A 21,348-nucleotide genomic window follows, 5' to 3' on the forward strand; every position below is an offset into this window, starting at 1 on the left:
CCATAGTCACCTTTCACACAATTTTATAAAAATTTATAAACAAATCATTCATCTGTAGTCACCTTTCACAGAACAATTATTAAAAGTTTGATTTGTGTCACGACACCACTAGAGCACATTGATATATTAATCATCTGTTATTGGATATCAAACATTGAGTAACTTTGAAATATAGTCTTAGAGAGGAAACCCGCCACATTTTCCCCATTAATATCAAGAGATCTGTTATATGCACCATCCCACAAACATAACAGCACATATCACGGTCTTTGATATACCAGTCGTGGTGCACTGTCTGGACAGAACAGTTATATAAAATTGTATAAGCAAATAATTCACCTAAAGCCACCTATCACACAACTGATGACGGCTTTCTTATCGTCGCCACTAAATTATTAAAGTCGTTTGGCAAATCGTATGCGGGTAACGACGTGGAAACGGCTACACGACAAATGACATGAGTATTACAACTTATTAACTTCCCATCAGGGCACTGCAGTTGGCTGCTTAGGTGAAAAACCTGTCGTGGTTTGTCATCGATCCATAATGCAATTAGATAATCAACTGCATTTATGCTTTTTCACCATGTCATTTGATTGCCAAAAGAAAATGGTTCCTTTTGTGTTGGAAAAAGAAATGGAACAAGGAAAAGAAAAGAAAAATAACATAGCTTCAGGAAAGAATTAAGGAAATTGTAAATCTTGGTTAAGGAACTTACCAGATTAAGTTTCATTATTGTACAGTTTGGACTGGCCTGTGTTGATTTGTTAAATTAACGTCGTTTGCTTGTTATATTAAAGTCAAAGCATGGGTATTTCAGTGTATTTACTAATAAACAAATACGGGAAGTTAGATATTTGGTTTCCATTAGTATCATTATGAATGGATATTTTGATGAGGTGTTAGAAAACGTCTTTGCAGTGAGATTTTCCATGTGGCATGAACAGATTTCCAGCTGCAATATATCATACTGCATGTTTCTAAAAGCGTTTTTTTTTTTTTTAAAGTATTACTGACCGGGGTTCAGATAGTTCAGTTTTGTTAGTCGGTTATTGAAATCGGGGTTCAGATAGTTCACTTTAGACAGTCTGTTATTGAAACCGTGTTTCAGACAGTTCACTTTAGACAGCCTGTTATTGAAAGTTACCCAGCACATTAACCAGACCTGGTCCTAAAAAATTTGTTTAGAAGTTTATGTCTAAAATTGTGGTCAGTTACTTGCTTGAAATACGAATACGATTTCATAGCGTGTTCCACATACAACTACATTATAGATATAGAGATAGATAGATAGATAGATAGATAGATAGATAGCAAGACCTGGTCCTAAAAAATTTGTTTAGAAGTTTATGTCTAAAATTGTGGTCAGTTACTTGCTTGAAATACGAATACGATTTCATAGCGTGTTCCACATACAACTACATTATAGATATAGAGATAGAGATAGATAGATTGATAGATTGATAGATAGATAGATAGATAGATAGATAGATAGATACATACATACATACATACATACATATATACACACACGTAATTAATTAACAGTAATGTTAAAAGTGAATATACAATTCATTAAATTAAAATTAATGAAATAAAACATTTTTGCTCATATTTGTTTTTTACCTACATATTCATTCATCCTTTCTCCGTCAGAAATGTTCAAGAAAGAAAGAACGAAATGTTTTATTTAACGACGCACTCAACACATTTTATTTACGTTTATATGGCGTCAGACATATGGTTAAGGACCACACAGATTTTGTAGAGGAAACCCGCTGTCGCCTCTACATGGGCTACTCTTTCCGATTAACAACAAGGGATCTTTTATTTGCACTTCCCACAGGCAGGATAGCACAAACCATGGCCTTTGTTGAACCAGTTATGGATCACTGGTCGGTGCAAGTGGTTTACACCTACCCATTGAGCCTTGCGGAGCACTCACTCAGGGTTTGGAGTCGGTATCTGGATTAAAAATCCCATGCCTCGACTGGGATCCGAACCCAGTACCTACCAGCCTGTAGACCGATGGCCTACCACTACGCCACCGAGACCGGTTGAAATGTTCAAGAGTTATCTGGAAACAAGCATATATTGTGTTTGTGATCAGATAAAGTCTTGTGAAGTGTCATAGACATTTATAAACAATCAGCAGCAGCACAACAGGAGAGACATAGCCCATTCGTAAAGCGCTCGCCTCACGCTTGATCGGTCTAGGATCGATCCTCGTCGGTACACCCATTAGGTTATTTCAGTACACCACGATTGGTACAGTAAAGGCCGTCGTATGTGCTATCATGTCTGTGGGATGGAAAAGTGTATCGGGTTTCATCTCTAAGACTATACGTCAAAATTACCAAATGGTTGACATCCAATAAAATCTAGTGGTGTCGTTAAACAAAACAAACTTTAACATAATTGAGCTTGTGGCGCTCACCAAAATCTCACATCAAGTCACAGTATTGAACTTAAGACATCAGGTCAACACGCCGGTGGTGTACATTATTCTAATTTCTCCGAACGACAAAACTGTATTCCGATATCAAAATGGCATGTCTGCACAAGGCAGAGTCGAAAGAATGTTAGGCAAAGTCGTGATTGCTTCCATAATCCACCATCAGGTGCCCGTCCTTAGAAGGACAGGCCAGTCCCCTAACAGATACGTAACATGATGTTACATCACTCTTGTATCGCCCATAAGAGGACTGCTACTTTCAAAACTAGGTTAGAAAACCCAAACTTGCACAGGATAGATCTCAGTGGAATTCATGCAGCTGTGATGGCATGCACTCATGAATCACTGTAAAATCAGCGGTGATATCAGGTGTGCGTTATTTTAAGCGGGGATTTTAAGGATTCAGCTAGAAGTACATTACAAAGGTTTTAGAGATCTGTGTACCTTTAAACGGCACTCATACAGATACACGTACGCTCCCATCCGCGTATACGCATACGCGCACATGTATGGAATATCCACAAACAAATCATTCCAAATTTGCACGGGTCTAACAAACATCAAGAGACAAGTTATGCTAATATAAAGAGGCTAGTATGAACAGTTATCGCGTTGTTTGTTGTTTGTTTATTACACTCACGTTAATATTACCGTGAACCTAGTTCTATGTTGTTTGAACACATTTATTTTTAATTACACACACGAAACCCAACACTGAAAGAATAATTACACACTGTCTTGAATTGACGACTAGGTAATTACCTCCACATCAAAGAACGAAGCAAGTAGTGGTAGACCAGTAGGAATCGGTCGTGCGGGAGGGGGGGGGGGGGGGGGGTAAGAAATGTCGTTTGAATCTATCCAACGATAAATATTTTGCGAAGAACTGTATCCACACACTCCAAAAATAGCTCGCTCTCGCTATTATATACTAGCAGTCTTCCTACTCGCATGGGTGATGACACTGTTTGGTGGAGAGGTGGTATACAACAGGTATAGTATACGAGCCTGCTGTGTCCAATTTTAGAAAAGTTTCCTCTATGCAAACCTCTGAATGTCACCAAATTATGACAATGTCAGAGCGATGGGGTTTTTATGGGTATCGTAAATGATCCAACGGTTTCAATGCACAGAAGCAAAGTTTCGTTTTCGTGCAAAGCGACACCCGTAATTCCGTATCAAGAATCCTGACAAGGAACCGGAACTAGTAATATACTAAGATTAAACTGTTTAGTAATTTGGCTCTACTGCATTGTAATTTAAATTACAAGCTACATTCTGTGACAGTTGCTCATTTCACTGTGTACTGAACATCGTCTGTTACTTGTATACTGACAAACGATGCATCAATTGAATCCACTGTCTGATTTTACTTTTAAAGTCACGAGTTTTCTTTTATTTAAACACGTTTACCAAATTGCTAAACATTTTTGCAATGAAATTCAATGCATGCTAGTGAAGTGTTTACCAGATGCAAGACAAACATATCTCATAATTATAAATTATATTGTATCAGTACTGGAATGTTATTTGGTGGAGTTTCTGCCTGAGGTGCGATGAATACTTGTATGTGTTCTTCCCCACCATATTCTGTACCACGACTTTTGATACACCAGTGGTTTGAACAGCTATGAACATATCCCAGTGAATCCAGTGACACGGATCAAAGAAAATAGACTAATTTAGAGAAGACGGGTTTTTCGTCTTAGGCTTGCTATCCATTTGTACGTCATCCGTCATATGTCATCCACAATATGTACGTCTGACATGCGACATTTGTTGTACGTGAAAACACTTTCCGAATATTCGATTTCTCAGACTCACAGTTTAGTTTAATGCATGCATTTAGCTACAGGCACCTGAGGACTATGACGTGATTGCTGGGAATTCCAGGTCCATCACGACACTCGGGTTGCGAGTAAAATGTGCTAAGGCATGGGTAACAAAAATCCTTCATAGATGTCCGAACACTGAACATTAAGCATTGCCCTCACCCACCCCACCCACCCCACCCACCCCATCCCAGTTGAAATGCGAATTAATAAATTATAATATTTGGCCCCTGCAATTGTTGGCATATTCCTATGCCGTTGTGATCTTTCATTCTTACACTTACTTATCCGTACAGTATCACGGATATATATGGAAACGGTTCAGTAAGTTTAGCAGGCGACCGTTTATTGTGTGTGACGGATGGCGGACCTCGGACGAGAAAATCACATATATGGAAAAGCACATTCATTCTCCATACAACTGTCACAGTGTCCTTAAACAATGCAAAATACTTGTTTCCTTTTCTTTGTTCGTTGCTTACATCGTAACATCGCCATACGATGGTGGTCGTTGCCCATATAACAAATCACACTGCCAACCATTAAGCAAAATTATTTACTAGCATCAAGCAGTGTTCAATGAATTAAAATCCAAAGCATGTTCTATGGATGGCGCCAAAAACTATCTCTTTGTCTGGCACAGTTTCACACAATCCCGCCTGATTGATTGCTTATAGTTTTAAAACACATATGTTGACTGTGGTGTATTGTGAACGCGACATCCCGGTAATAAAGACGAATAGTATCTGTCGACTATGACGTCACATAACAGTGAAATAACAACCTAAAGGCGGCGACATTTTGATTAAATGTTATGCAATGGAACAACATCGTACAGTATGGGGTGAATTCATGTGCGAAACACATTGTACAGAAGCGTTTAATAGGTCCATAGGAAGCATGTGGCGGGGCAGTTTCTGGTGTGAGGGCAGGTGCGTGTGCAGGAATTGTAGTAGAGACGGGTGGCCATCGCGGTTTATAGAGGGGTGAACAAAATTCTTTATATATGTTCGAAGCGGCTGTGGGCCAAGGTTGCAGGGAACACTGGTCACCAACTCTGAACATTAAGCATTGACTTCCCCATACCCCCATCCCCAGTTGAAAGGGCAATTAATAAACATTAATAATTGGCCACTCCAATTGTTGGCATATTTCGATGCCCATGTGATCTTTTTGCTTACACTTACTACACTACACTATGCCTTATATATATATTTTGGTATTTTTAAACCTTTGAAAAGCCTCCCAGAACACATTGTGTTGGTTAGTTTTATTATTTAATATATTCCAATTTGGATTTTTAATTAATTAGTTAATGCATCCTAGTTTTGACTTTTAATTCATTAGTTAATAGATACTAGTTTTGAATTTTAATTCACCAATCAATATATCCTAGGATTGACTGTTAATATTCTTTACAGAATGTTTTGTACACCACGTGGACGTATATTTACAGTTGATCATTTTACACCGGTGCAAATAAGAGTGAATTCCTTGAATACTCGTTTTCGCTTACTACGGGGGCTATATGTGTGCCACGATGACCCCAACAATCACTTCCGTGGGATCGATCGCCCTCGGTCAATTTGAAGTATGTTCCACGCCAACCAGGGCTCCACGCCTGGAACTTGAAATTCCTATGAGAAAGTACATATAAAAGATCCCTTGATGCTTTCAGAAAAGAATAGCTTGTATGGCGGATACGGGATTCCTGTCACGCACAGTGTCACGCAATGAAAATAGCCGTAGTTTAAATGTGCTTCACCGGCATCGATGGTATAGTGGTTAAGCTATTGGACTTAAGGCTGGTAAGTACTGGGTTCGTATCTCGGTACCGGCCCCTGCCCAGAGTGAGTTTAACGACTCAGTTGGTAGGTGTAAGGCCACTACACCGACTTCTCTCTAACTAACCACTAACAACAAACAACTAACCAACCCTCTGTCCTGGATACACAGCCCAGATAGCGAAGGTATGTGCACAGGACAGCGTGCTTGAACCTTAATTGGATATAAGCACAAAAATAAGTTGAAATAAACTGAAATGAAAGTGCAGAGGTACTGTTAACAAAGTATTCCTTTCTTTCCCTTTGTTTTTGGGGCAGACGGTGTAAATATTGCGTAATACTCTCGTGAACCCGATCTGTAATTGTGTGTAAACATATTCATTTATCCTCCATCTCGAGACGGTTTGTCGATAAGCAATGAATAACACTGAGACGCGCTCATTCCATTACATTACACACACAATGGCAAGAATTGAAACGGCAAACACTAACACGTCATTACCGTCTGTGTACATCACCCGTCATTGAAATGTTGATAAGGATTGTATATGAGCCATAAGAATTAAAGGAGAGAGAGAGAAAGAGAGAGACAGAGAGAGGGGGGTGCAGACAGTGTGTGTGTGTGTGTGTGTGAGAGAGAGAGAGAGAGAGAGAGAGAGAGAGAGAGAGAGAGAGAGAGAGAGAGAGAGAGAGAGAGAGAGAGAGAGAGAGAGACAGACAGACAGACAGACAGACAGAGAGAGAGAGAGAGAGAGAGAGAGAGAGAGAGAGAGAGACAGACAGACAGACAGACAGAGAGAGAGAGAGAGAGAGAGAGAGAGAGAGAGAGAGAGAGAGAGAGAGAGAGGGGGGGGTATCTCATGAGAAATTTATCGACCTTACATTTTTTATATCTAATCCTAAAAGGGCACTTCCAGAAATTACTTAAAATTACTTTTCAATAACTAATAGACACCACTAATTTAAAGGCATTAATGTCCGCTTGCAAATTTGAACATATAAATGTGTGTATTTCTCCACCAGTTCTACTTTATTGATGCTTTTAGACATTTCGCCACGTCGCAGACTGTCAAGTCTTCATGACGACAATAAACGTAATGGAATTTTAAACCGTTCTAGACATGCTGTCGGCTGCTGGTGGGATGTACATACAAACACAACTGACGCCGTAGCGCAGCGAGTATCCTCGGTAAAATCCGCTAATGAGGCACCGATCAGTTCGGTTTGCGTGCTATAGTCGTCATTTTGCCATCAGTTCAATGGAACGAATTTTGTTTTAAGTTTTTGGTTTTTATGTAAAAGAAATAGTGAATTTCACGTGATGACATATAAAAAGTCTTTGACGAAATAATATAAAATATCCTTTCTTTGTTGTTTATTTGTCATCGTGTGGAGGTTTTTGGGGTTTTTGTTGTTATTTTAATATTGTTATCTGGTTTTTTATGATGCTGATATTTCATGCTCATTAATTTTGTTTCTTGAATACATATATATTTTTTCAATTGTGTTTACTCTTTCAACGATTCTGCCCTTCCTAAGATGGTTCCACATTCCATGTTAACCTATTTGGTCGCGTGCATACAATGCATATGCGTGTCAGTTAAACTAGCGCTTAACAAGGACATTCTTTTGGCAAGTATTTCTGAAATTGGTGTACTGAAGGGTTGAAACAAAGTCTGTCCTTTTTCATATAGGAAGCTCTTAAAGGGACATTCCTGAGTTTGCTGCATTGTAAGATGTTTTCGACTAATAAAATATTCCTATTATTAAACTTACATATTAAATATATATTCTTGTTTAGAATATCAGTGTCTGTATATTCAATGTGTTTTTGGTCATCTTTAATATTTGTAAGAAGCCCAAACTGGATTTTGTCTTCAATAATTTTGTACGAACGAAAAAAATATATTTTAGGAAATAAAATGAAATTTAACCTAGTACAAATATTAAAACGATCAGAAACACGTTTAATATACAGCCGCTAATATTTTATGCCGAAAAATGTATTTAATATGTAATTACAATCGTTAAAAAGTCTCTGTTAGTCGAAAACATCTTTAAAATTGCAGCAAACTCAGAAATGTCCATTTAATTCTAGCATGTTCTTCTGATCAATGTTTATCTCAAAATAGTTTATGCCCTTTGTTTAAGAACCTCTTCTTTAGATTTAGTGTTGGACTTACAAATATCATTGTCCAAAAACATCTTCCTCAAGTGTGAAACGTGTCGGGTTCTCATATCTGTACAGGGTTTAGACATCTGTGAGATTTAAAGGGACTGTCTTGCGTTTGCTGTCATTGTAAAGTGTTTCTGACTAATGCAATGATATAACGACTAAAAGTTCATATACATACAAAATTCAGTTCTGAGACGAACGTGCGTTTTTGGAATTAGGCCAAAAATGCATTTTGGGGTATTGTAAAAACTTGAATGACTAGAATCACTTCAGGTGTACGAAAATGAATATTCTAAATAATAAAATGTAAGTACTTCTGATTTAAATTATCAAACACGGCTTTAATAGTGAAAAATACATCGTAGTGTTTAAAACCTAGGGTCAATCACTTTAAGAAATAGAGGAAATTTGAACTAAAAACAAACACTAGTACAATCATAAACACATTGATGTTATTTAAACAAATATATATAATATGTCAGTACAGTCGTTAAAAAGCCTGTTAGTCGGCAACGTCTTATCAATGGCAGAAAACTTAAGATAGTCCCTTTAACAGTTCAATGGGAAAGTGTAAAGCTGCTACACTCAACTTCTTTCTTAGCCATCAACAACTATAGTCCGTTCCATCCTCGTACAAAAAGGAGAGGGGCGTAGCAAAGTGGGAATGCGCTCGTTTGATGCGCGGTCGGTCGAGGATCGATCACCGTCGGAGGGCCCATTGGGCTATTTCTCGTTCCAGCCAGTTTACCACGACTGGTATATCAAAGGCCATGGTATGTGATATGAAAAAAGGCGTTTCCTGAGGAAGGACTATAAACATCAACATCAGTCTAAAGACAAACAGGCCAGATAGATGAGGTTTGGACCAGGACCTCGTGACTGAATATTTTAATATTTTTAATATTTTAATATTGGATGGTGCATATAAAAGATTCCTTGATACTAATGGACAAATGTAGCGGGTTTCCTCTCCAAGCCTATATGTCAAAATTACCCAATGTTTGACATCCAATAGCAGATGATTAATGATATCAATGTACTCAAGTGGTGTCGTTTAACTTTTTTGGTGTGAATAATTTTAGTTTGGTTTAACGTAAGAAGAAAAGCAAAAGTGTTTTGGAAATGACAAAACCCCCACTGTTTTCGCTCTGAAATAAATAACTTGTAGTAAATTCTATACTATGAAAAAAGGCGTTTCCTGAGGGGCTAAAAACATCAACATCAGTCTAAAGACAAACAGCCCAGATAGATGAGATCTGGGGCCAGGACATCGTGACTGAATAGTTCAAGTGGATAAATGAAAAAACAACAACAAAACAAATTACAAATAAACAATTGGATTGATTGTCGTTAAACAACCACTCATTTTGTTTTTATTACTTTCTCAACGTTCGTTTTCATTTTATCTGAATAACAATATAGCAATTGGACTAAGTGCATGTATCGTTTTTAAACAGCTCAGATGACTGACAGTTCGTTTCAGTTGATCAAAAGAACCGTGACTGACAACCGGAAGTGCTGTCGTTGTTTGGCGATTGTATTTCGGCAGAGTGTAATGTCAAACTGCACCGCTCCGCTGCTAATTCCAGTCAGTTATTGCAGTCGATGAAGACGGTTATCAATTTTTCATTGTTTTGTATCATTATTTCCTGTGTACCCAGCAGATTGCTGTTTGTTACTAGATTGGGTTACACGCATTTAATCAATAGCTGCAATAAATAATAACATATTGCGCGATTCTGGAAAGGCCTCGGGAAAGTGTTGGCAAGTGTATGGGGGAAAATTGGAGGAATAAAACTAATGTAAAGGTGGGTATAAAAACTCAGGTGATCTAGAAATCGAAAAGGCATTATAGCAACGTAATGACGGATATTGAATAAAAGGGGGTGTGCAATTATTTTACACACCACTCATGAGCCACCACTGGTTCAAACACACAGTCAAATAAATATTATGGAACGGCCTGAGTGTAAATAAAGTTCAGTTCAGTTCAGTTCAGTTTGGTGTCGCCCATAACACGACTCCTAGACAGTGCGGTTGACACACACCCCCCCCCCCCCCCACACACACACACATACACATGCATACCCATCCCACCCGAAATATGGGTGCCCATTCTATAAAAAATTCTGTTTATGCCACTGGCCGCCAGGGAGACCGGGTTAATAAATGTTTAAAACAATGGACAACTCTCTCTTACATAATATAAAGCGGGCAGGGATAATTGTCCCCTGAAAAGTTTCTGCAATTGTAAATATTCTTAAGCCTGGTTTCCATAAAACGTGGTCGACTGACGCAGATTATCAGTCGCCGGCGTGCTACAGACTGAATGGACACTAGGGCCCATATTTTCGAGGCTACCATAGCGCTACAATATCGTAAAACCATCGTAGGCTATGGCATGCATCGTAGTGACGTCATAGCTTACGACGGTTTTATGATATCTAGCGTAAGATAGCTTCGGAAATCTGTAGCCTGTCAGTCATGGTTCGACGCACCACAGGCTTTGGTAAAACACTATGTTGTTGACTTGGATTTAGCGTAGTCAAATACGTCTCTTTATATAAAACACACGGGATTTAATCATTTGTATATTAGACCCGTCTGGGAAACAGATATTCACGTTTCTCTAATCGTGCTTGTGCATCAAGATTAGTCTATCTTCAGAAGACAAAAGTCCAATTCCCAATTGAGACTCCATATATCAATACAGAATAGAACCCTTGTTTTTCGAAGATTAGAAAAGCCATGAACGAAACAAAACTATTTTCATTTTGTTCTCACTTTTTTATGTCTTGCCAAAACAGTGCCATCTGTATTTTGAGAAAAAAATAATTATAACAAAAGTAGGTTTAGCTTGGGTGAGTGATTTTAAGTCAAAATCAAATGTGCTTTTGCCACGACAAACAGAAGTTAATAAAATGATATTTACTGTATGTGTCGTTAGGACTAAAATGAATGTTTCTACAATGTAGGCGAGATGTTTGTGTAAGTATTTTGTCTACATGTATTTAAAAGACAGTGTGGTAACGACAGGATTTTTGTGTTTGTTTTACTTTATATTGTTGGTATTTTTTACTTTGTTTACTTTTTGTTTCTATTTAGCCCTATAAAATAATAACTATATATATATATATGTATATAATAAAATGTACCATATATAGTCAAATGTACCATATACATATATACTTTCCTTTAAACGTATTTTCGTGCTTATATCCAATTAAGGTTCAAGCACGCTATCCTGAGGACACATACCTCAGCTATCTTGGCTGTCTGTCCAGGACAGTGGGTTAGTTGTTAATTATTAGTGGTTCGTGACAGAGAAGTGGGTGTAGTGTTCTTCCACTCGCTCTGGGTGGGAGCCGGTACCGGGCTGCGAAGTCTGTACCTACCAGTCTTATCTCCGATGGCTTAACCACGACGCCAGCGAGGCTGTACACTAAAATATACCTAAATATAATAAAATGTAAGGTACTCATATATAATAAAATGTTTTATAAATGCTAGGTGTATCAAGCTCATAGTGTATATTGCAATAAGCTTGCTATAAATTTAAACAAATTACTAATATATTAAGCACGCCAAATTCAAACTTTTGTAGCATCAAAGTTACATTAGAATTTAATTTATTTTTTAGTATTTTAATATTTTGTTACATTTTTTAAAAATCATATATTTACTGGTTTTAATATTTTTTTATGTCGTCCCAGCCAGTGCACCACGACTGATATATCAAAGGATGGTGCATATAAAAGATCCTTTACTACTAATGGAAAAAATGTAGCAGGTTTCCTCTCTAAGACTATATGTCAGAAGTACCAAATGTTTGACCTCCAATAGCCAATGATTAATAAATCAATGTGTTCTAGTGGTGTCGTTAAACACACACACAAAAACAAAAAAACAACACTTTTTATCTGTCAAGATCTGTGAAACCTCTAAAGCGATATGTTAGCCCTGCCCTGCCCTGCCCTGCCCTGCCCTACTCCGCCCTGCCATGTCACGCCCTATACAGTTTTGCTAATATATTCCATGTCATTTTTTTTGCAACCACAACGATCCATCATTTGATTTGTCCTTGAATGATACACCCTGATGTCTCACCCCATTTCACGTCTCTCCATAGGCCAACCATATCACTGTGACAATGCAGGACGTTTCGTGCGACAGTTCTGGACGTGTCGGGTTTCAAGATGAACTGTGTTGTATTCTGCTTGGGTAAACGAAAAAACAGATGTCTGTATTAAATTGGAGTAAACATGACAGACGTATTCTCGTTGATACCTTACACCTTTAACCTGCCACCTTGGTGTTTCGAGATGCTCTAGAAACGTATACTGTTGTAAAGGATAATATTTTCATATACTTACCTTTTGTGTCACCCAGTGGCCGATGTGTGTTTTTGTGCTGGGTTATCGTTAAACATTAATTCATTCATTCATTGCTGTAAAAGACATTTTAAGTAACAACCATCTGGCTATAGAGGGCGCCTCAGGTTCATGCGCAACGCTTAGAAAAATGCTTAACGACACCACAGCACATTGTTTAATCAGAGGTAATTTGATATCGAATATCTGAGCAATTTCTAAGTTTAAACTCTACACCGTTTCCCAATTCCGGCCAGCTATTCAGTTGAGCTTAAGATGTTTTCGACAAAGTTGGGAGCATTGCTTTTAAATTTCCTACTAGATTTACTTTTGATAATTGTTTTTTTAAAGTTTCGATTATCGAGACGCAAGTAGGCCTATCCATTTTCTCATTAGCCCGGGGTTTTTTGTCTGTGAATTCGCATGATTACTAATCCACAGAGTCCGTTTTTGTGAAGACTTCAGTTTTCAAATTTTCATGTTGTTGAGACTTAAACAGTTTCTAAGACCTCAATCAATTAACGACCGAGACCATGTAATAGACATAATCATGGAGATTTCAGTGTTTGTGATCTCATTCAAAATTAGTATGACTGCAAATGTCTTGCTATTTATACGTAATTATCGATATTCCGATATTTATGTTCTCATTCATAACGAGGGGCCGGCAAACTACTGTGAAGTGAAAAATCCGATATCCTCTTGTCTAGGTAGGATTAGACAAAATAACTTCCGGCTGGGTCAAAGTTCGAGGTGCACAGAACTTTTGATAGAACAGTTAATACCACAGGTATTGCCATTGGTGATAAATGTGACATTGTTTGTTGTAAAAATTAAATTAGTTTCATCTGAGCAAAAACATGTATGCAATTTTATTTCATCTAGTACCATTATGTCAAGCACCCTTGTTCTTGAAACATGCCTGGATTACCTGTGAAAAAAAGTACTCAAGTATAAAACATCTGGTTATACCGAAAATTATCCATGAAAGGTACCATTTTCTTCAGTTAATACTTTGATGTGGGGGTTGTAGTACTGATAATTATAGGTCATAATTTGGTTAATACTCGTATATTGTATATAGTGTTTTTAAACACAAACGTTAACATGGTCATCTGTGGGATTTTATTTGGTATAGTACACCCAAACGTATTCGCTAGGCCTAAAACAAGATGTATTTCCGGTAACGTACCGAAACCGATTAGGAAGGGTAGGTCAGCTTTCCTTTTATCTTCTTATGCTAGTCTCAGACTATCAACTGCCAGCAAAAAGCTGGCCAACTCAACGGTTGCATTGTCATTTCCCTACTTCCGATTTACGACAGAAGAAGAAGGAAGAAGGAAATGTTTTATTTAACGACGCACTCAACACATTTTATTTACGGTTATATGGCGTCAGACATATGATTAAGGACCACACAGATATTGAGAGAGGAAACCCTTGCCGCCACTTCATGGGCTACTCTTTTCGATTAGCAGCAAGGGATCTTTTACGAGGGGTGATTGATAAGTTCGTGGCCTAAGGCAGAAGTACATGAGCTGCACATGTTTCACTGAATTTGAGTGCAGTTCAACTTGTTGAATGATTACACAGAATGTTTGAATTTACTAACTTGAGTTGTTTTTCTGTGACAGATAATTAAATATTGAGCGTCGGTGGTTTCTGATAATATGGACAACATCAGCCATCGTGCGGTCATCCGCTACCTCGGTCTCAAGGGCTTAACACCCAAGGAGATCCATGAAGACATGATGGTCACACTAGGGAAAGATGCCCCTTCATACAGCATGGTGAAGAAGTAGGCTGTTAAATTAAAACATGGCAAGGAGAGTCTGGAAGACGACCCCCGTCCGGGAAGGCCAGTCACCGTCACCACACAGGAAACCATTGCCAAGATTCATGACATCATGGCAGACAGACGAGTAACGGAGCGTTACATTGCCATAGAGTTGGGTATCTCCCAGGAACGCATCCATGCAGTCATCCACAACGAATTTCAAATTTCCAAGGTGTCAACACGTTGGGTCCCAAAGCTCCTTGGACCTGATCTGAAACGGACTCGGCTCAACATGTCAAAGGGAAAATCTTGCCATTTTTAGGCGGATCTCAACAGTTTTCTTCGGCGATTTGTGACTATGAACTATGGGTCCGTCACTTTCAACCAGAGACGAAGCAACAATCGAAGCAGTGGAAATGTAACGGGGTAAAAATATATAACACTGTATGTATATATGTTTTATTTTATTTGCTACTTATTTTATAATATTTTATTAATGGGTTATTTCGTTTGTTTTTAGGATATTCGTCGTAGAGAATACCCTATTAGACAACGCCCTAACCTTTCTTTCCAGTCAAATTGGAGTTTAGCCAATGATATTTTATTCTGGTGTCATGTGACATTGGTCACGGCTAGTCCGTGCCACATTCACATTGAACAGCAAGCCATCAACACACGACATAATTCTCAACTATTTCTTGATTATTTTTTCATCTTTTCTGCGACGGTTACACAGGTTTGACTAACATGAATTTATATATTTATATAATTATTGTGCACTACTACAGAAACACCCAAGTTCTTCGCCTCTCAAGAAAGCCAAGGCTGTGATGTTCGCAGGCAAGGTGATGGCCTCCATTTTCTGGGATGCAGGAGTGCTGTAGGTGGACTACCTAGACATGGGTCACACTATCACCGGGGCCTACTAAGCTGATCTTCTGAGACAGCGACGGGAGAAAATCAAGCAGATTCGACGTAGAAAGCTGACAAGAGGAGTGCTCTTCCACCAGGACAATGCTCCGATACACACGTCCACAGTGGCCATGGCTGCTAACCAGAAATGTGAATTTAAACTTGTCGAACACCCACCCTATTCTCCTGATTTGGCTACCTCTGATTACTACCTCTTCCCGAAAATGAAAAAGAAGTTCGGTGATCATCATTTTGCCACAGATGATGATGTTATGAATGCTGTGGACCACTTTCTGAGGGCCCAAACTGGCGCCTTCTACACAGAAGGGATCCGTCTGCTCCATGACGGCTGACTAAGTGTGTTAATGTTGAAAAATGACTATTTGATTTTCTAAAACTGTCTCCTTCTACCTTAGGCCACGAACTTATCAATCACCCCTCGTATATGCACCATCCCAGACAGGGTAGTACATACCATGGCATTTGATATGCCAATCGTGGTGCACTGGCTGGAACGAGAAATAGCCCAATAGGCCCACCGACGAGGATCGATCCTAGACCGACTGCGCATCTTACGACTGGGCTACGTCCCGCCCCTACATACGACAGGTGCCCTCCGATTAACAATCAGTGGGTTATACGTTGAGAATCGAGTTGTAAGCGCGCTACGAATTGCAACTGAACAGTTGTAGAAGTCGTGACAGCAGAAAGTTGGCCAACTTCCTGCCGGCAGTTGATAGTCTGAGCCCAGCATTATTCTTCAGGCGAGTGCTTTACCACTGAGCTACGTCCCGCCCCTCCATGGTATAGTGAAGCTGATTAGTAATACGGTTTTGGCCGATTCATCATTTCAGAAAAACACTGGATTGATTTTCATCTGATAAAAATGTACATATGTATCGATTATGACCTGCGTTAGGCTATTGTGTAATTTCATTAGGCCGAATCTATATTTTAATGAATCTGGTGGAGGGGTTTTTGGTTGGAGGGTGGGGTTTGGGAGTTTCACGTTGTAGTTTTTAATGGAAAACGTAGCTCGAGGGAAGAGATAATACAATTATATTCAAAATAACTTTCTCATTTTTTAAATATTAATTATTGAGGCTTCTCCTTTGTTATGTTTATTTTAAGAAATTTGTGGAAATAATAATAATAACAATAATGTGGAATGTATCTTTTTATTATATGTCGACGTTTTCATTCAAAGTTTTCAGTTTCCATTTTATTCTCTCTTTTTTTTTTACCAATTAAAGACATTTTCTTTGATTACCTTGCGGCAACGCTCATATGGTTTACTGAACAATGCCAATAAAATCATATATACGTTCTTAAGGCTTCAAGCACAATAATTTAACCATAGTACTAATTTATAAACCGTACTGAATGATAAAATAAAATATTTAAAAAAAATGTTTGCTGCAATTGTAAGATGTTTCTTATTAAAGGAGCCTTTTTGGCGACTAAAATTTCATATTAAATACTTATTCGTGTTTATAATATCAGTGTCTGCATATCCAGTGTGTCTGCGGTCGTGTCTAATGTTTGTAGCAGTCATTTTCTAGTTTACTGCCTAATACATAGGGGATATTTCATGTTTTTTGTTAAATATGATTTATATCTCATCGAGTGAAGTTTGCAATCATATCTCACGAGTCGCGCTTGCGCGACGAGTATGATATGATTGCAAACTTCATGAGATGAGATATAAATCATATTTAATAAAAAAACATGAAATTTTCTATTTATTATATAACTTTTGGCAATTTACCTTTATTTTTATAATGCCAGCAGCAAAATAGTTCCGGCTTTCATACAGTGAAGATAACACTTTCTACAGTGACGATAACACATTTTAGAGTGAAATAGTGAAATTTTCGCTCTAAAATGTGTTATCTTCACTGAGTGACTGATAACACTTTTATTTCACTGATATTTTAAGATATTTCACTAAATGTTATATAATAAATGTATATATGTTTTATTACGTACGATCTTATTGGCAGGAACAGTTCGGTTCGGTTTGGACTACTACAAATATTACGAAGACAACAATCATCTTGTTTATACAGACACTGATATTTTAAACAAGAAAATATTTTTCTTACACACTCGTTGGTGATAACATCATTCATTATTTTTGATAACAATGTAAAGACATTCGACCGGCTGCTCCTAGGTGATGACCAGGTCGCCAATTCCATACCATCCAATGAAACAACATAACACGATTGAAATCGATTACACTGTGACGTATAAGTCAACCTGAAAATGAATTGTCTGTGCGTACGTTACTAGTCGTAAGCTACAAGCGCAAAGGCTGTAAATAGGTTTTAGTCTGAAAAGAATTTTCATTTTGATGAAAATCTGGGGCCAGTTGTTCAAAAGTTAGTTAGCTTTACCAGTGGTTAAAAGAGATATTCAAAACCAGAATCACTACCAATAATAATTGAAAACATTGGGACTTGATTGACAACAGGGGGCGGGACGTAGGCCAGTGGTAAAGCGCTCGCTTGATGCGCTGTCGGTCTCGGATCGATCCCCGTCGGTGGCCCATTACAATATTTCTCGTTCTAGCCAGTGTACCACGAATGGCATATCAAAGGCCGTGGTAGGTGCTATCATGTCTATGGAATGGTGCACATAAAAGACCCCTTGTTACTAATGGAAAAATGTAGCGGGTTACCTCTCTAAGATTATAATATGTCAAAATTGCCAAACGTTTGACAAATCAATAGCCGATGATATATAAATCAATGTGTTGTAGTGGTGCCGTTAAGCAATTTATTTTTTTAATTTAAAACAATCAAAGGTATCCATACATAATCAAATGTAAAGTTTATTTTGTATTTTCCCCACAGCTCCTTACACTGTGCTTTTACATAATTATCTAAATAATATGTTCATGTACTTTAAGTTTGTAACAACCAATATTTTTGTGCTGAGGTGTGGTTAAAAATCCATTCATTCATTCATTGTGCAAAAATTATTAAAGGAGCTGGTAAAAAAACAAATGTGTGTTTCCATGTGCGTGCGTATGTACCCGCACAAACGCGTGCTTGTTGAAGACCTGTTATCCGTTTAATGTGAAAACCATTCCTGTTTTTATTCTTTGAGATTTATCAAAGCAACCAGTGTAGCTGTCTTTATTTCTTTTCCTTCTGTTTTTCCTCCATCTGTCTCTGTTAGCGCATGCCAAGAAATGTTTTATGATTGTCTAATAATCTGACAGCAAGCTGCCTGGTTTTCAAATTGGCGGAGATAATGAAGAAAGATTTAAAGATGTCGTGCTGGCCGTAAGGAATATTTTATTTATTACCTGAGTCCGTTTATTATGTATAAGGATCTGACGCGGTGCCGTGTTAGTCACAGAGAATCTCAAAGCAAGCTCAACAGGACTTGTCAGTTAGAAAACGTCTCTCCGGCTCGGTCAGACTTGTATAATGGACCATGGCGCCACGGTTATCGGCTTTTACTCAGTTCAAGTACTACACCAGATTTATGACCCATAGTCACGATTTTTACAAAACAATAGTGATATCTGTATTTTATCGTCCGTTTTCCGTCCATCCATCGATGTATGAATTCGTGACCTGTCCACCCATCCATCCATACATACATACATACATGTATAAGAATGTTCATGTGGCCGAGTGGTAACGATGGTGGTCTGGGAACTGCGGGCGATTCGGTGTCTTAGGTTCGAGTCCCAGCAACGGCATGAGACAATGTGTGAGGCAAAAAATATGTTTATCCCCCGATCGCGTGCGCTGATATCTTTGTATGTACCAGTCAAACTCGACATACATACAATATAAAGATATTCATACGTCTTTATATACAGACATACATACACACATACATACGCCGTAATTGGATATAAACACAAAAATTAAGTAATTAAAAAAAACTTTGAAAAATGCTATCCTGTCTAAGGTAAATATTATTTGTGGTATATAATAGTCGAAGTAATTAATCGACGATGAGGGTGGCTGTAAACGTGATGACGATGATTTACCTCTGAAACCAGATCTAAAAACAGTGAGGTATATTACGCCAGGTAAGAGTAATTTAAGAGGCATTACTCCAGGTGAGAGGTATCGTAACTCATAGTAAGAACATCGGGATGCAACGATTTTGATATGGAGAAAACGTGTTCTATCAATTTACATTAAATGGGTGGGTATAAAATCCAAGGTCACTGGTAGTCGAATCACATTAAAACAGATTCTCGTCTGTGTTTGGGTCCCTTTTAAAGGGGTAAGGAGGGCATATCCCCCAGTAATAATGCGGCCTTACCTAGGGGAAGCGGTGTGTGTGTGTGGGGGGGGGGGGGGGGGGGGTTGTTATCACCCTACTCGGACAAATACCAAAAAGAGCCATTTTAGTTTTAAAATGTACACACACACACACACATATATATATATATATATATATATATATATATATATATATATATATATATATATATATATATACACACATGTATATAGGTGGTGGTGTATAAACCACCACCTATATAAATGTATATACAATGTGTGTATATATATATATATATATATATATATATATATATATATATATATATATATATATATATATATAAACGCATATATAATTATAAAGGTAAAAAAACCTGATACAGGTTCTCTCTCGTGTCCCTAGATACGACCTTGGGTATAAAGCTCTCCACATATTGTAATTCGTCCCCTGATGCATCAAACTGTTGACATCCAACACGGTGACGCTTGTCGGTGACCCGTGGTGACCTCCATCGTCTCAGGTGTATACTGTACTTGTACCGTACAGGTTGTTTATTATTAAACAAGGACACACGACGTCGACACACGCGTCTCTCGGCTGGCTTCATCTACGGAACATGAAACGATGCCATGATTTCACGGAACCGTGCCCACATCATAAGACTCGCGCCGCGTTTCTAGCAGTCTAGAGATAACGGCGAATTCGTAGAATACACAACGATACACAACGATACTGAGTGTTGAAACAAACAAAAAACAGAAACAGAGTATGATAAGATGGAAATGTATTCTGTGCTCAAGCAACGTGGTCGTCCTTAAATCCACGTTACAAGAAGTCCCAGGCAAAATCATTGTTGAATAAACCATCTGCCTTGTTGTGGGCCGTTGTGTACGGAGATTTTTTTTTCCAAACAACGGGATGATTATTCATTCAACCAGATAGCTTAACGAATTGCAAATGGTGATCGCATAATCCGCAGTATGTTGTATGTAGGTGTTGGTGTGTTGTGTGTTCACACTGCGTAAACTGTCGCGTTTCTGTGTCGTATTGTATGGTGTTTAGGTATCCTTGTTATTATTTCTGTTAAATACGTCAAATGTACTGTGATTTCTGGATATATGGAACAATGCTGAACTGTCACGCTGATGTGTTTGCGGTTATGTGATCTGTATTTTTATGTTTTTTTACAATTTAATTACATATAATGTACTGTAATTTCCGGATGTAAAAGCCATACTGCATGTGTGTGAACTATTCTGCTGGTATATATATATATTTTTAATCTATAATACGTCCAGTGTACTGTGATTACTGTGTGTGGAAATATGGTGCTAATATTTCACAATCATTCTCTTCACTTCAAACACCAGATTTCATACCTGGACATCCAGAAACAGACTGAACGACTGGCAATTGAGAGGCGGAAATGTGAACAGGAAATGGCGAGCACACCGTACACAATAACAGGTAGGTTCATTTTCTAAATAAGGGGTCTTGTAGCGGGGCAGGGTTGGTCAAATACGAGGAAGGAAGGAAATGTTTTATTTAACGACGTACTCAACACATTTTATTTACGGTTATATGGCGTCGGACTTATGGTCAAGGACCACACAGATATTGAGAAAGGAAACCCGCTGTCGCCACTTCATGGGCTACTCTTTTCGATTAGCAGCAACGGATCTTTTTTATATGCACCATCCCACAGACAGGATAGCACATACCGCAGCCTTTAATATACCAGTCGTAGTGCACTGGCTGGAACGAGAAATAGCACAATGGGCC

General features: G+C 38.2%; 1 protein-coding gene across 3 annotated transcripts in view; it reads left to right on the forward strand.

The window, feature by feature from the left end:
- Window positions 1-21,348, forward strand: part of LOC121381406 (secretin receptor-like) — a 98,522-nt gene that overhangs the window by 37,158 nt on the left and 40,016 nt on the right. For 2 of the 3 annotated variants that reach the window (XM_041510705.1, XM_041510706.1), the window contains exon 4: window positions 20,937-21,033. In XM_041510705.1, the coding sequence (XP_041366639.1) occupies window positions 20,937-21,033 (97 nt within the window). Of the gene's footprint in view, window positions 1-20,107; window positions 21,034-21,348 lie in introns of those variants that run through there. The other variant, XM_041510707.1, reaches the window with a different exon arrangement.

Source organism: Gigantopelta aegis, chromosome 9, assembly GCF_016097555.1.
Source record: "Gigantopelta aegis isolate Gae_Host chromosome 9, Gae_host_genome, whole genome shotgun sequence".
NCBI classification, from domain to species: Eukaryota; Metazoa; Mollusca; class Gastropoda; order Neomphalida; family Peltospiridae; genus Gigantopelta; species Gigantopelta aegis.